Below are 14,600 nucleotides of genomic sequence, written 5' to 3' on the forward strand. Positions count from 1 at the left end.
TGTCCCACCCCTCTGTCCATGAGCCCAATGCAAACACTTCCTACCTCCACTGTCTAGGGTTAATGTGGGGGGCTCAAAGGTGACCTGAAGGTGCAGCCTGGGGCATGCAATCTCTAAAGTTCTGTCCTAGGTGGTTCAATGATTACATAGGAGCAATGGAAGTACTCAGAAATAGAAAAGCATTAGCATACAATGTGTGTGGGAGCAGAAAAGATAGTACTCCTATATTGGCATGGGTATTGGAGCAATCTGATGATATTCATATATTAATGCAAAAGGGAGTAGCCATCTTAAGGAGCTTCTCTGTATTGGGTCAAAAGTGTTTGAGGCCACATTTGAACCCAGGTTCTCCCAACTCCAGGCCTGGCCCTCTTTCTAATGTGCTACCTAGCTGCTCCTCATGGTTTTTGAACACCTCCTATGTACATGGCACAAATTCTATCTGAAAATATAATAAGGCTCAGGAATATTAATTTTTACCTAAAGAGCATGTGCCTAGATAGGCAAAATGTGAAAAAAAAAGATTTCTTATTCTCTTTGTTCTAGAAAACAAACAATAAAGGAAAGAAATCTATCACAACCAGAACAATGCCCACTAAAATAGCTCACCTTGGACAACAACGATATGTGGATCTTCTTTAAAATATAATCCATCTCTTTAAGCTTTGGTCCTATCAGAGAACTATGTGGCCCAGTCAAGTGACCAATATGATCCAATCCTAGGTAGTGAAGTATTAGTATATCCCAGTCTTCTCTTTTTAATACAGTATCCAAATGCCTTGTAACATTATCATCAACCTTTAGAAGGAAGGAAAAAGTACCTTTAGTAGCTCATCTAGTTTTCTTTATTCCTTTTCCCCACTGGATGAATTGGATGAAAATTACATAATGGGCTGAATTATACTGCTAAAGCAGGTTTTTCTCTCCTAATACAACAGTATTGTAAATAGTGTCAAAGGTCAAAAGAATGAGAGACTTTCAGCCTTTTGTAGTTTTCAGTTTCAAGTGAAATGATTTACCCATGAAAGCCAGAAATAACAACAATCTTTTATTTTATCTTAGAAATTAAAGCAAAAAATAGGCAGTTGGTTTCAAGTAAATCTAACCTGGAGTCAGGAACACCTGAGTTTGAATTCTGGGCAAGTCATTTAACCTCTATTAGCCTCAGTTCTCTCATCTGGAAAATGGAGATATTAATAGCAACTGCATCAACAGGTTGTTGTGAGGATCAAATAAACATACATAAAATGCTGTGCAAACCTCAAAGTGTTATACAAATGCTACTATTATAATTATCATTATTATTATCTCATAGGATACAAGTCAAAGAATAATTAGGTCCCCAAACTCCTACTTACATAGGAAAGGAACAATGATTATTATTAGCAATAATAATAATAATAATAATAGTATTTTATAGCAACTAGTATGTGCCAGGCACTGTACTAAGCACCTTACAAATATTATCTCATTTGATCCTCACAACAACCCTGAGAAGTAAGAATTGTCTCAATTTTAAAGATGAGGAAACTGAGGCAGATATTGGTTAAGTGTATTGTCTAGGGTCACAAAATAAGTGTCTGAGGGTGTCTGTTGTCCAAGGACCAATCTAGCTAACTGAGAGGCTCACAAATACGCTAATCATTGGCTAATGAAATTTTTAGCCAAAAAAAATGTCTATTAAGTTGTAAAGAGCTTAAGGTCTACATGAGCAGAGGGAGAACTCGCACTGAAGAAATGATGAGTCCTTAATATGTTAATATATACTAACTTACTTTATCAAATCCCTTACCTCTTTAAAATCTGGCACAAAAAAAGAGGTTGTACCATCATATTCCACAAAATGCTTTGGGAATAACTTAATCCATGTGTCATCTCCATAAAAGATTACTCTTTTCCCAGCTGCTTTTGCCTGCCCAATGAGATTGTCTTCTAGCAACACAGGAGAATTAAAGTTCATAACAACATCAATAAAGCCAGGGATGCTTCCTGTCATTAGAGCCTGTGGAAGAGGAAACATTTAAAAATTAGTCACAAAATCATGGACTCTCAGTGACAGATAATATTAGGAAACATTTATAAAACAATGTTAGATTCAACCAGGCTTTCTTCACAACTATCCTGGGAAGTGGGTGGGCAAGTCATCAATCTCATTTTATAGATGAGGAAAATGAGGCCCCTAAGAGGTTAAGTAACCCATGATTTTTACAACATATTATATTGCTTCGCGAGTGGAAAAAAAGATTATCTTGTCCAACCCTCTCCTCCCTTTTCAAACAGGTAAAAATAAGTTTCAGACTAGGGACATGAGTCTTATAGCTAAGTCATGTTAAACTGAGTATGAAGTCTAGGCCGCTTCCCTTCCCCTCTCAACACATGCCTCTCATCACTCACCTCTCTGCCTAGCAGCCCAATGGGAGTGTTTCGTCACTCCCCTGTCTGGGTTAAAGGGGCAAAGTGAGGGGGTAGTGAGAGGCACTAAATCTCTGGGCAGGGTGGGCATGGCACTTGGTTTGGGGAGAGAGCGGGACAGCAGCACTCCATCTCTAAAAGGTTCACCATTACTGATTTAGGACCTCCCGTCTCTAAGCCTGGATCTCAATCCACTGAGCCAGCCACCTAGCTGCTTCCCTACCTATCATTTAAATCTTAGTTCAAAAGCCATTTCTCACAGAAAGCCTTTCCTAATTTATCCTATAATGACCACATCATCCTCCAGACTCACATAAGCATTTAGTTTTGAGCTTCTTCAAAGTATTTATGACATATTATTGTATATCAAAGTTTTATGTATATATCTTCCCCCCCAAAAGAGTATAACAGAAGACTCTCTGAAGACAGGAAATATATAACAGCCCACTCTAACCACAGAAAGCATTCAAACATCTGTTTGTTGCACTAAATTGAAGGCCTGAGAAACAAATAAATTATTAAAAAGTCATTAAAAAACACAACTCACAAATATAAACATCTATAATTGCATAAAATATTTTTAAATGCTGCAAGTCATAGAATTATAGATTAATGCGACAGCAGGAAGCTTAGAAAACAACTAGTCTGAGCATCTCACTTTACTGTACATATAAAAAACTGAGATCAATGGTGGTAATTCATTATTGAAAATCAGTTAGTTCTAATGGCAAAGAGGACTAGAATCCATTCTTCTAACGTGTAACCTAATGTTATTTCTGCCATTCCACATTCACTCCTTAAAATAGGTATAAGCAAAGCCTTACTCTCAGTGTAATCAACCCGGAGAGGGAAGAGTAGCTACATTATCCATTGGGAAATAAAACTCTATCTAACCCTACTGAGAAAGTCAGAAGGAATAAACCAAGGGGAGCAGGGGAGTGGGGAGGTCAAAAAAGGGAGGGGAGAAGAAGGAGGAGGGAATTCATTAGGCCTTTAAAAATAAAAAGAGGGGAATAATAAGGGAGGGGGTAAAAAGGGAAGTTAATCAAGGGAGGGGATAAGGGATACCAGCTTAAAGCAAACCACTGGTTTAAAAGGAAATAGTGTAAGAAGAAGGGGTAGGACTAGGGGAGGATACAAAAATGTCAGTGAATGCACAACTGATCATTATAACTCTGAATGTGAATGGGATGGACTCACTCATAAAACAGAAGCAAATAGCAGAGTGGATTAGAAACCAAAATCCTACCATATGTTGCCTACAAGAAACACATATGAGGAGGGTGAACATACACAAGTTTAAGGTTAAGGGCTTGAGCAAAATCTTTTGGGCGTCAAATGAGAAAAAGAAGGCAGGAGTGGCTATTATGATTTCTGACAAAGCCAAAGTAAAAATAGATATGATTAAAAAAGACAGGGAAGGTTATTACATCCTGATTAAAGGCAGTATAAACAATGAGGAAATAGCACAGCTCAATATGTACGCACCAAGTGGCATAGCATCCAAATTCATAAAGGAGAAACTGGCAGAGCTCAAGAAGGAAATAGATAGTAAAACCATACTAGTGGGAGATCTAAATATTCCTCTTTCAGATCTAGATAAATAAATAAGAAAGAGGTAAAAGGTGAATGAAGTCCTAGAAAAATTAGATTTAATTGATATGTGGAGAAAAATAAATAGGGACAAAAAGAAAAACACCTTTTCAGCTGCACATGGTACATTAACAAAGATTGACCATGTAATAGGGCATAGAAACAGTGCAAACAAAATGCAAAAGAGCAGATATAATAAATGTAACCTTCTCAGATCATAACGCAATAAAAATAATAATTAATAGGGGCACCTGGACAGGCAAATCAAAAACTAATTGGAAATTAAATAATATGATTCTACAAAACCAATCAGTCAAAGAAGAAATCATAGAAACAATCAACAATTTCATTGAAGAGAATGACAATGATGAGACATCCTACCAAATGCTCTGTGGGATGCAGCTAAGGCAGTACTGAGGGGAAAATTTATATCCTTGAGTACATATATTAACAAATTAGGGAGGGCAGAGATTAATGAATTGGGCATGCAACTCAAAAAACTAGAAAGTGAGCAAATTAAAAATCCCCAGATGAAAACTAAATTAGAAATACTAAAAATCAAGGGAGAAATTAATAAAATCAAAAGTAAAAGAACTATTGAATTAATAAATAAGACTAGAAGCTGGTACTTTGAAAAAACAGATAAAATAGACAAAGTACTGGTCAATCTAATTAAAAAAAGGACAGAAGAAAATCAAATTGACAGTATCAAAGATGAAAAGGGAGACCTCACCTCTAATGAAGGGGAAATTAAGGCAATCATTAAAAACTATTTCGCCCAATTATATGGCAATAAATATAACAATTTAGGAGATATGGACGAATATTTACAAAAATATAAATTGCCTAGATTAACAGCAGAAGAAATAGAATACCTAAATAATCCCATATCAGAAAAAGAAATTGAACAAGCCATCAAAAAACTCTCTAAGAAAAAATCGCCAGGGCCTGATGGATTCACAAGTGAATTCTATCAGACATTCAAAGAGCAACTAATCCCAATACTATACAAATTATTTGATATGATAAACAAAGAAGGAGTCCTACCAAATTCCTTTTATGACACAAATATGGTACTGATTCCAAAGCCAGGTAGATCAAAAACAGAGAAAGAAAACTACAGACCAATCTCCCTAATGAACATAGTTGCAAAACTCTTAAATAGAATACTAGCAAAGAGACTCCAGCAAGTAATTAAGAAGATCATCCACCATGATCAGGTGGGATTTATACCAGGAATGCAAGGATGGTTCAACATTAGGAAAACCATCCACATAATTGACCATATCAACAGTCTAACAAACAAAAATCACATGATTGTCTCAATAGATGCTGAAAAAGCCTTTGACAAAATACAGCATCCATTCCTATTGAAAACACTGAAAAGTATAGGAATAGAAGGACCTTTCCTAAAAATAATAAACAGTATATACCTAAAACCATCAACAAGAATCATATACAATAATGGGGATAAATTAGAAGCCTTCCCAATAAGATCAGGAGTGAAAAAAGGATGCCCATTATCACCTCTATTATTTAACATTGTACTAGAAACACTAGCAGTAGCAATTAGAGAAGAAAAAGAAATTGAAGGTATCAAAATAGGCAATGAGGAGACTAAGCTATCACTCTTTGCAGATGATATGATGGTATTACTTAAAAAATCCTAGAGAATCAACTAAGAAGCTTGTAGAAATAATCAACAACTTTAGCAAAGTTGCAGGATACAAAATAAATGCACATAAATCATTAGCATTTCTACATATTTCCAACACATTAGAGCAGCAAGAGGTAGAAAGAGGAACACCATTTAAAAATCACCCTAGACAATATAAAATACTTAGGAATCTATCTACCAAAACAAACACAGCAATTATACAAAAACAACTACAAAACACTTTCCAAACAAATAAAACTGGATCTAAACAATTGGAAAGCCATTGATTGCTCATGGGTAGGACGAGCTAACAAAATAAAAATGACCATTCTACCCAAATTAATTTACCTATTTAGCGCCATACCTATCAAACTACCAAAAAACTTCTTTACTGAATTAGGAAAAACTATAACAAATTTTATTTGGAATAACAAAAGATCAAGAATATCAAGGGAAATAATGAAAAAAAAATGTGAGGAAGGGGGCCTAGCAGTACCAGATATTAAACTATACTATAAAGCAGCAGTCATCAAAACAATATGGTACTAGCTAAGAGACAGAAGGGAGGATCAGTGGAATAGTCTTGGGGTAAATGACATCAGCAAGACAGTGTATGATAAACCCAAAGAGCCCAACTTTTGGAACATGAATTCACTATTTGACAAAAACTGCTGGGAAATTTGGAAAACAATATGGGAGAGATTAGGTTTAGATCATCTCACACCCTACACCAAGATAAATTCAGAATGGGTGAAGGACTTGAATATAAAGAGGGAAACTATAAATAAGTTAAGTGAACACAAAATAGTATACCTGTCAGATCTCTGGGAAAGGAAAGACTTTAAAACCAAGCAAGCGTAAGAGAAAATTACAAAATGTAAATTAAATGGTTTTGATTATATTAAACTAAAAAGCTTTTGTACAAACAAAAACAATGTAGTCAAAATCAGAAGGGAAACAACAAATTGGGAAAAAATCTTTATAACAAAAAACTCTGACAGGGGTCTAATTACTCAAATATACAAGGAGTTAAATCAATTGCATAAAAAATCAAGCCATTCTCCAATTGAAAAATGGGCAAGAGACATGAATAGGCAATTTTCAGGTAAAGAAATCAAAAGTATCAATAAGCACATGAGAAAGTGTACTAAATCTCTAATAATTAGAGAAATGCAAATCAAAACAACTCTGAGGTATCACCTCACACCTAGCAGATTGGCTAAAATGAAAGAAGGGGAGACTAATGAATGTTGGAGGGGATGTGGCAAAATTGGGACATTGATGCATTGCTGGTGGAGTTGTGAACTGATCCAGCCATTCTGGCTGGCAATTTGGAATCATGCTCAAAGGGCTATAAAAGAATGCCTGCCCTTTGATCCAGCCATACCATTGCTGGGTTTGTACCCCAAAGAGATCATAGATAAACAGACTTGTACGAAAATATTTATAGCTGCGCTTTTGTGGTGGCAACAAATTGGAAAAGGAGGGTATGTCCTTCAATTGGGGAATTGCTGAACAAATTGTGGTATATGCTGGTGATGGAATACTATTGTGCTAAAAGGAATAATAAACTGGAGGAATTCCATGTGATTCGGAAAGACCTCCAGGAAATGATGCAGAGCGAAAGGAGCAGAGCCAGAAGAACACTATACACAGAGTCTGATATACTGTGGTAAAATCGAATGTAATGGACTTCTTTCTATACCAGCAGAAAGCAATGACACAAGACAGCTCTGAGGGATTTATGGTAAAGAACGCTACTCACATTCAGAGGAAGAACTACAGGAGAGGAAACATAGAAGATAAACAATTGCTTGAACGCATGGGTTGAGGCGGACATGATTGGGGATGTAGACTTGAAACAACCACACCAACGCAACTATCAACAATTCGGAAATAGGCCCTGAACAAGGACACATGTTACAACCAATGGAAATGTGCGTCGGCCATGGGTGGGGGGAGAGCGGGGGGTGAAGGGGAAGGTAGGGGCATGAAGCATGTAACCATGTTAAAAATGAATATTAATAAATGTTTTAAAAATTGTTCTTTTTAATGTCACCAATAACTCTTTTACGGCCTCCTAGACTGAATATTCCTTCCTGTGATAGTTTCACTAAGGAGCCACTCTGGGGGCTCTCTGGTTACCTCTCTATCTAACCCATATCAATTTTCTTTGCTGGCAATTCACCCTGACCCTGAACCCCTCAGAGAAAGGGCTCCACAAGGTTCTATTAATGGCACAGTTGGAGATACCAAAGAACTCACAGATATGGTCATGTTACTCCTGGACTCAATCATCTTCAGTGTCTTCCTATGACCTATCAAATAAGTAACTTCTTTGCCTAACACTCAAGGCTCTCCCCACCAATCTAGCATCTCCTCCACAAACACAACACATATCACTCTTTCCTTATCTCATAGCATAATTCAACCAGCAAATTTCAATAAATGAGATGACTTTCCATTCCTCCCTTCCACAATACATTCTCCTCTGCCCTACCAGCATGCCCTACATTCTTTTTCTTTGGCTCCACAGTAAATTTTATTTGAGGAATATCTTCCCCTTCTAATTCTTCTCCTAAATATCCTTTAAACTCAAATGAAATAACACTTCATTAATGATCAGCTCTGATCCTCGATGGGTCACTAACACATTGTTTATACATTTCTAATGCCCTTATTTATCTTAGTGCCTTTTTAAGTTAATAAAGTTTAGGAAAGAAAAGGATGAAATGCCAGTTATTAAGGGGTAATGGTGCACTAAGACTTTTGGGACACACAGTATTTGGTCTCATAGTTATCTCTTCATGTCTTATCTCCTAGTAGAGTGTAATTTCAAGTTCATGGACATCTTAGTTACACCAGGTATCAGCTCCAGTAGCTATCACAGTGCTCTCTGTATTCAGACAGCTTTGGCTAAACTTTGGATGAATGAACCAACTAACCTCCTTTAGTTCTAGCTCTCTCATCACCACCTTCTCTCCAGGGGTGTACTCCCTCAAATGTAAAGATAATGTAGATGGACAGAGCTTCCTCCAAGATCCATTTTGGTTCTAAACCGAAATGATTCTTTAAATTTCTTGACTATAAATATTAAGCATTCTAGTGAGTATAGAATACCATAAGAGAAATCTTATTGAATAATAAAGCTAAAGCTCTTTCCTCCATCAGACTGAAAATGGTGTAGATCCCCAGAAGATTCCAAAGTGTCCTTCCTGTTGACTCATCATGTAAATACAGATTGTTACTGCCTAACAAGTGTAATAATATCAAGGTCCCAAGAATACATTACTAGAGACATTTCCAGATCATTAACTGCATTACTCTCAAGCCCTAAATTTATTTCCACAGAGTGGGAAGGAATAAAGGCAGTATGATTTCTTCCTTTTTTTTTTTTTTTTTTTAAATCCTTACCTTGCATCTTGGAATCAATACTATGTATTGGTTCCAAGGCAGAAGACTGGTAAGGGCTAGGCAATGGGGGCTAAATGGCTTGCCAAGGGTCACAGAGCTGGGAAGTATCTGAGGCCAGATTTGAACCTAGGACCTCCCATCTCTAGGCCTGGCTCTCAATCCACTGAGCTACTCAGCTGCCTCCAATAAGTATGGATGCCAAGGACATCCAGAGTCACTCTGAACTACCAAGGTAGTTAAACCAGGTTACAGAACATCATATCAAACTATTTACCTTTATTCGAGGCATAGTGACTGTAGGAGGCTTTGCTTCTGCTATAAAATTATAAGCAAATCCTTTTTCCATAAGATATGTTGTATAAGGCATGAATTGTACACCCTTTGATCCAAACACAAAATCATCTCTCAAGGCGTCTACCAGCATTATAATAACTTTTCTGAAGATAGCAGGTGGGAGCTGGGTCCAGTTGGAACTTGTTCCTACAAAGTATTTAAAAAAGGAAAAAGAAAAGAATTTTAATCTCTCTTGACAGAAAATTGTTGAATATTTAACATTAAAAATATACTAAAGTCTACTACAAAATTATAAGATATTTGCTAAAGAGTACTGTAGTAATATAACATATTTTGAACAAAACTGGTTCAAAAGTCTCTAATCCAACATTTACATATACCCAATAGAACCTCGTGATAAATATGCTCTGCTATTGAACTTGAACCTTTCCAGAGAGTAATATAACCTCTAGACCTTTTACTGGCAAGAAAAGATGAAAAGCTGGTTATCAACATATTTCTTATAAAAACATTTAATGCAGCTTACATTAATCAATCAATAAGGATTATTTTTAAGTGTCTTGCAATGTGCTAGGCCTCGATGACTCAAAAACAAAAATGAAAGAGGTCCTTACTTTAAGGAGCTTGTACTGGAGATAAGATATACACATATAAGTATATATAATATAAATTCAAGGTTATTTAAGGAAAAGAGGACACTAGCAAGTAAGGGGAGAAAGGGTAAGGCAAACCAACAAACATTTATTAAGCTCCTACTATGTGCCAGGCACTATGCTAAGCACTAAGGAAACAAAGGTTTAAAAAAAATCAGTTAAGGTTTTATATGGAAGATAGAGTGTGAACCCAATTTTGAAGGAAATGGGATTCTTAGGAGCAGAGGTGAAGGAAATCATTCTAGGCATGGACAGCCATAAAGAAAATATACTGGAAAAGCAACAAAAACCAATATAACTCACGATGAGGAGGAGAAGAAATAAAAGAATATATTATAAGCAAAAATTTCCAGTAGGGAAAATAGAATATGTGACCTTTGGAAAAGACAAAAGAAGTCTTTCCTAGGGGAAGCAGAAAGATACTGAGACAGTCTCTCATTTGTGTTTTGTTTCTTACTAGAGGAACTGGTAGAAAGGTGGTTTAAGGGGGAATCAAAAGAGAAAAGGATATATGAGCGATGGAGGAAATGGTCATGATCTATCCTAACAAATACAAAAATTAGTACAAGTCAAGAAAAAAGCTAAGAAATAGGGCCTTTTTCCATTTAAAGTTCAGGGGATCCCTATATTAAATTTTACCACGAGATTTCTAAGACTTTGCCATAATAAATTTATAACTATGGAGAAAATTGACATCCCCACCCTCTGATCCCATATAATCTCTAAGGTAAAAAAATCCTAGAGACTCTCACGAGGACAGATGGACTGTCGGTGTGTCTGCCTGTCTACCTGCCTGCTCAGGAACAGGATGAAGAAGATGAGGTTTGGAAAGACCCATACAGTCAGTAGTAGCTAATAGAGAGCAGGAAAGCCAGTTCCCATGGACTATAACAAACCAGAAAGAAGGTATCAGTGGAACTGTACTTTGACTAAATAGTTTCCCCCAGCTTCTACCATCAAAAAGATACTGTACTCTTAATGAAAAAAAGACAGAAAATGGATACAGTTAAAATATATTTTATTTTTTAAATGATTATGAAATCACATGTACTGTATAAATAAAAATAAATTAAACTTCACTGATTAAAAAAAAAGATACTGTATTCCTACATATGTTTAGCATTGGCCGTCACAGTATCGATGCTGAGGTTGACTCAAAATTGATAGTAGAATTGGAAAGAGAGTAATTTTGGAAACTGGCAACATGCAACAACAGAGGATGGGGGCAGCTGGGTATCTCGGTGGATTGAGAGCCAGGCCTAGAGACAGGAGGTCCTACGTTCAAATCTGGTCTCAGACACTTCCCAGCTGTGTGACCCTGGGCAAGTCACTTGACCCCCATTGCCTACCCTTACCACTCTTCTGCCTTGGAGTCAATACTGTGTATTGACTCCAAGACAGAAGGTAAGGGTTTAAAAAAAAAAAAAAAGGATAGATGTTTGGGAGGAGTTCAACAGAAGTGGGAAGTCACTCTACCTGGTCCTCCAAGCTTAGTGAGCTGCAGTAAACCATGGGAGAGGATACACAGGTACCATACTACAAGTGAACCGGGGGAGAACTGTATTTTTATTTCCTTTGTTAAATATCTCCCAATTACATTTTAATCTTGTTCAGGACTCTTTGGAAGCCACAAGACCAGGTGCTTGACACGCCTGTTCTAGAGGAATTTAGATAACAACCATACACACAAGGCCTAGGGATGCCAAATACTGTTATGATTACTCACATTTTGCACAGTACTTTAGAGTTCACAAAGTACTTTTCACATCTGCTTAAGAGTAGATTATTAGATCCATTAAAAAAAACCGAAGCTCATAATGGCTAAGTAAATGCACAGTTAAAGTAATAATGTGTCTGACTCAAACTCAAATCTTCTGAATCTAAAATCAGGACTCTCCTTTTATCTGATATCTCTGAATCAGAAATTAAGGGTAAAATAGGAGCAAGCATTTTTTACTTATTATCTACTCACCACACAGAATGTTACTGACTGTGAAAGTTCTGAAAGTGTTTGTATGTGTTTGGTGAAGGGATGCTTTGGGAAGGTTAGGGGAGGTGTTTGGTCAGTCACTCAACTGTCTGCAAGAAACCAATGAGCAGTAAAAGTACAGCAATATCATGTTTTTTTATATGCTCTAAGTTTCAGGAAACTCTGTGTATCATCAGAAGCATCACCTATAAAATGGAGAATCTTCTCCCATATTAATGGAAGATGTTTTGATACAAAGGTCTAGACAGAAAGAAAAGTTCATGATTCTCTTCTCCCTCTGCAAAGAACATGTTACATCTGCTACACACATTTAGGGGGGAAGGACAGTTGAAAAATATACGTCCAAGACATGCTAATGGGAAGGAGGAAGAAATATATATTTATATACCTTCCAATCCAATCCAAGGATTCTGAAGAGATTTTTAAAAACCTGCACTTAGAGTTATTTTCCAATTAATATCCCAGTGAGTAAAGTTTCATACCAATAAGGTTGAGGGAACAGGTTAAGGCAGGTCATTTTAAGTTTTGAAGCACTATCCTTGTAAAAATCACTTGGAGAAGCTATAAATACTTTCTTTGTGGGAGAAATGGCATTCAAACCACTGAGGCTCACTGTCCAAGTTATTGTAGAGACCATACTCTGCTGGACAATAAAGGAATGGAAAATATTAACCAATACAGCAGTATGCAAAGGTCTTTTCCCCCCAGTGGGCATATGGGTTGGGTAAGAGTGTTTAAATTCCAGGACTAGGGAAACTAGTTCCATAGGTCCTAAAAGGATTACACTGTTGGACTCTATGCAATTACTAATGTCTCTCAAGGTTGTAAAATGTGCCTGTGTAACAACTTTATTTCTCCTAGTGCTTAGTGGGCATAGAGCCCTAAATATTTGAAACTGTAAAGGAAAGAGCTGACCTTATTTAAAATGGGAGGAATAGTCTACATATGGGTTGGTGCCTGTCTCCATTAAGCCTTTAATGCTCTCCAATGCTCTTCACACCATGAAGTAAAAATTCATCTTTGTAAAGGTATTGGGTGCTAGAAAGATGGAAGCATGCCTTGCACATAGTAGAGCTTTGATACATTTTTGATAGCTGAACTGAAGCAGCCACACAGCCAGAGTGCTGGTGAGGGCAAAGATGAATTTGGAGGCATCTTTGGGTTGATCCAGGAAAGCAGAAAAACCTTTCTGGAGAAATCTCAGCTGTAGTAGGGACTGTGGAAGGGTGTGTGTTGAAGGCTAGGACTCAAAAAGGGCAGAACAGACCAGAAGTTCTGTTGATTCTGAGTTGCCCTAGGGGCAGCTAGGTGGTCCAATGAATTGAGAACCAGGCCCAGAGACAGGAGTCATATTTGGCCTCAGTCAAGTCCTGGATGTATGACCCTGGGCAAGTCACTTATTCCCCATTGCCTAATTCCCCATTGCCTAGCCCTTAACATTCTTCTGCCTTGGAACCATTACACAGCATTGTTTCTAGGACAGAAGGCCAGGGGTTTAAAAAAATTGATCTGATCATCTCCCCAACCCCCAGGTAGTGAGAGTCCTTAGCTAGAGGGCAAAAAAGGGTGCCTGGGACAGAGAGGATTCTCTCCTCTCACCTGATATGTATGGGGGGGGGGGAACCCACAGAAGAGAGAACAAAGCGGAGGGGAAGGAAGTGAAGAATCCTAGAGAGGGGTATGAAAGGGAGAACCCTCCCTCACCTGAGGTGCACTGAGCCACAAAATATAGACAGAGGGGTGGGATATAATGGAGAGTACCCCTCCTCATCTGAGGTGGCAGGCACAGGAGGGAAGATAAGGGGAAAAGGTATAAAGGGGAGGGACTGTCCCTCGCCTAAGGTGTATGGAAGAGGGGGTAAGGAGAACAGATAGAGAGGAGGGTACGAAGGAGAGGCCCCCTCACCTGAGGTGTACACTGAGTGCACAAGAAGGAAGCTGCAAGGGAGAGGATCTTCGAAAGAATATGAAGGGGAGATCCCACCCCTTATATGAAAGGTACAAGGGATCACCAGAGGGAGTCTCCAGAGGGGGACAGCAGTAAGGGAAGCAGGGAGAGGAGCGTGGTCCGGGGATCAAGAGAAGGAGGCCCAGCCTCCGTACCTGCCGCGGGCTCCGGCGCAGGGGGCTGGGGCTGGACCTGGGATACAGGGCGCAACGACACCGGGAAGAAACCCCGGAGAAAGACGGCGACCCCGAGCACCTCAATCACCACGCAGCAGGCGGCGAAGACCCCAGAGCCCAGCCGCATAGCGGCGCGAGTGCCCGGGCACGCAGAGCCCGAGGCCGCCTCAGCTGGAGCTCGAGCCCGCCCGCAGGTTCACACTTCCGGCACTTGGAGACGCCGGTCCCACACATTGAGCATGCGCGCTTGCATCGGGTCTCGCGCGTGAGAGGGTTCCCGGGGATCTCTGTGACTGGTACCCGGTCGACGGAGGGCGGGGCTTAGGACTCCTGCCGGAAGTTGGTTGGCCAGTAGTTCCGCCTGTTAAGTTGGTTGAGTTGTGTTCCCCTCTACCTGACTGCATTTGGGTTTTGTAGTTGTGTTACCCTGTTTGTGACCTCATTTGGGGTTTTCTTGTCAAAG

At 38.6% G+C, this 14,600-nt stretch overlaps 1 protein-coding gene across 5 annotated transcripts in view; it reads right to left on the minus strand.

Moving 5' to 3' along the window:
- PIGG (phosphatidylinositol glycan anchor biosynthesis class G) overlaps positions 1-14,264 on the minus strand; it is a 104,082-nt gene extending 89,818 nt beyond the window's left edge. For 4 of the 5 annotated variants that reach the window (XM_044680862.1, XM_044680863.1, XM_044680860.1 and 1 more), the window contains exons 1-4: positions 14,117-14,264; positions 9,351-9,556; positions 1,793-2,002; positions 610-798 (exon numbers count right to left, since the gene is read on the minus strand). In XM_044680862.1, the coding sequence (XP_044536797.1) occupies positions 610-798; positions 1,793-2,002; positions 9,351-9,556; positions 14,117-14,264 (753 nt within the window). The remainder of the gene's footprint in view (positions 1-609; positions 799-1,792; positions 2,003-9,350; positions 9,557-14,116) is intronic. The other variant, XM_044680865.1, reaches the window with a different exon arrangement.
- Between the last annotated feature and the right edge of the window lie 336 nt (positions 14,265-14,600).

The sequence above is a fragment of the Gracilinanus agilis genome, chromosome 6 (genome assembly GCF_016433145.1).
Source record: "Gracilinanus agilis isolate LMUSP501 chromosome 6, AgileGrace, whole genome shotgun sequence".
NCBI classification, from domain to species: Eukaryota; Metazoa; Chordata; class Mammalia; order Didelphimorphia; family Didelphidae; genus Gracilinanus; species Gracilinanus agilis.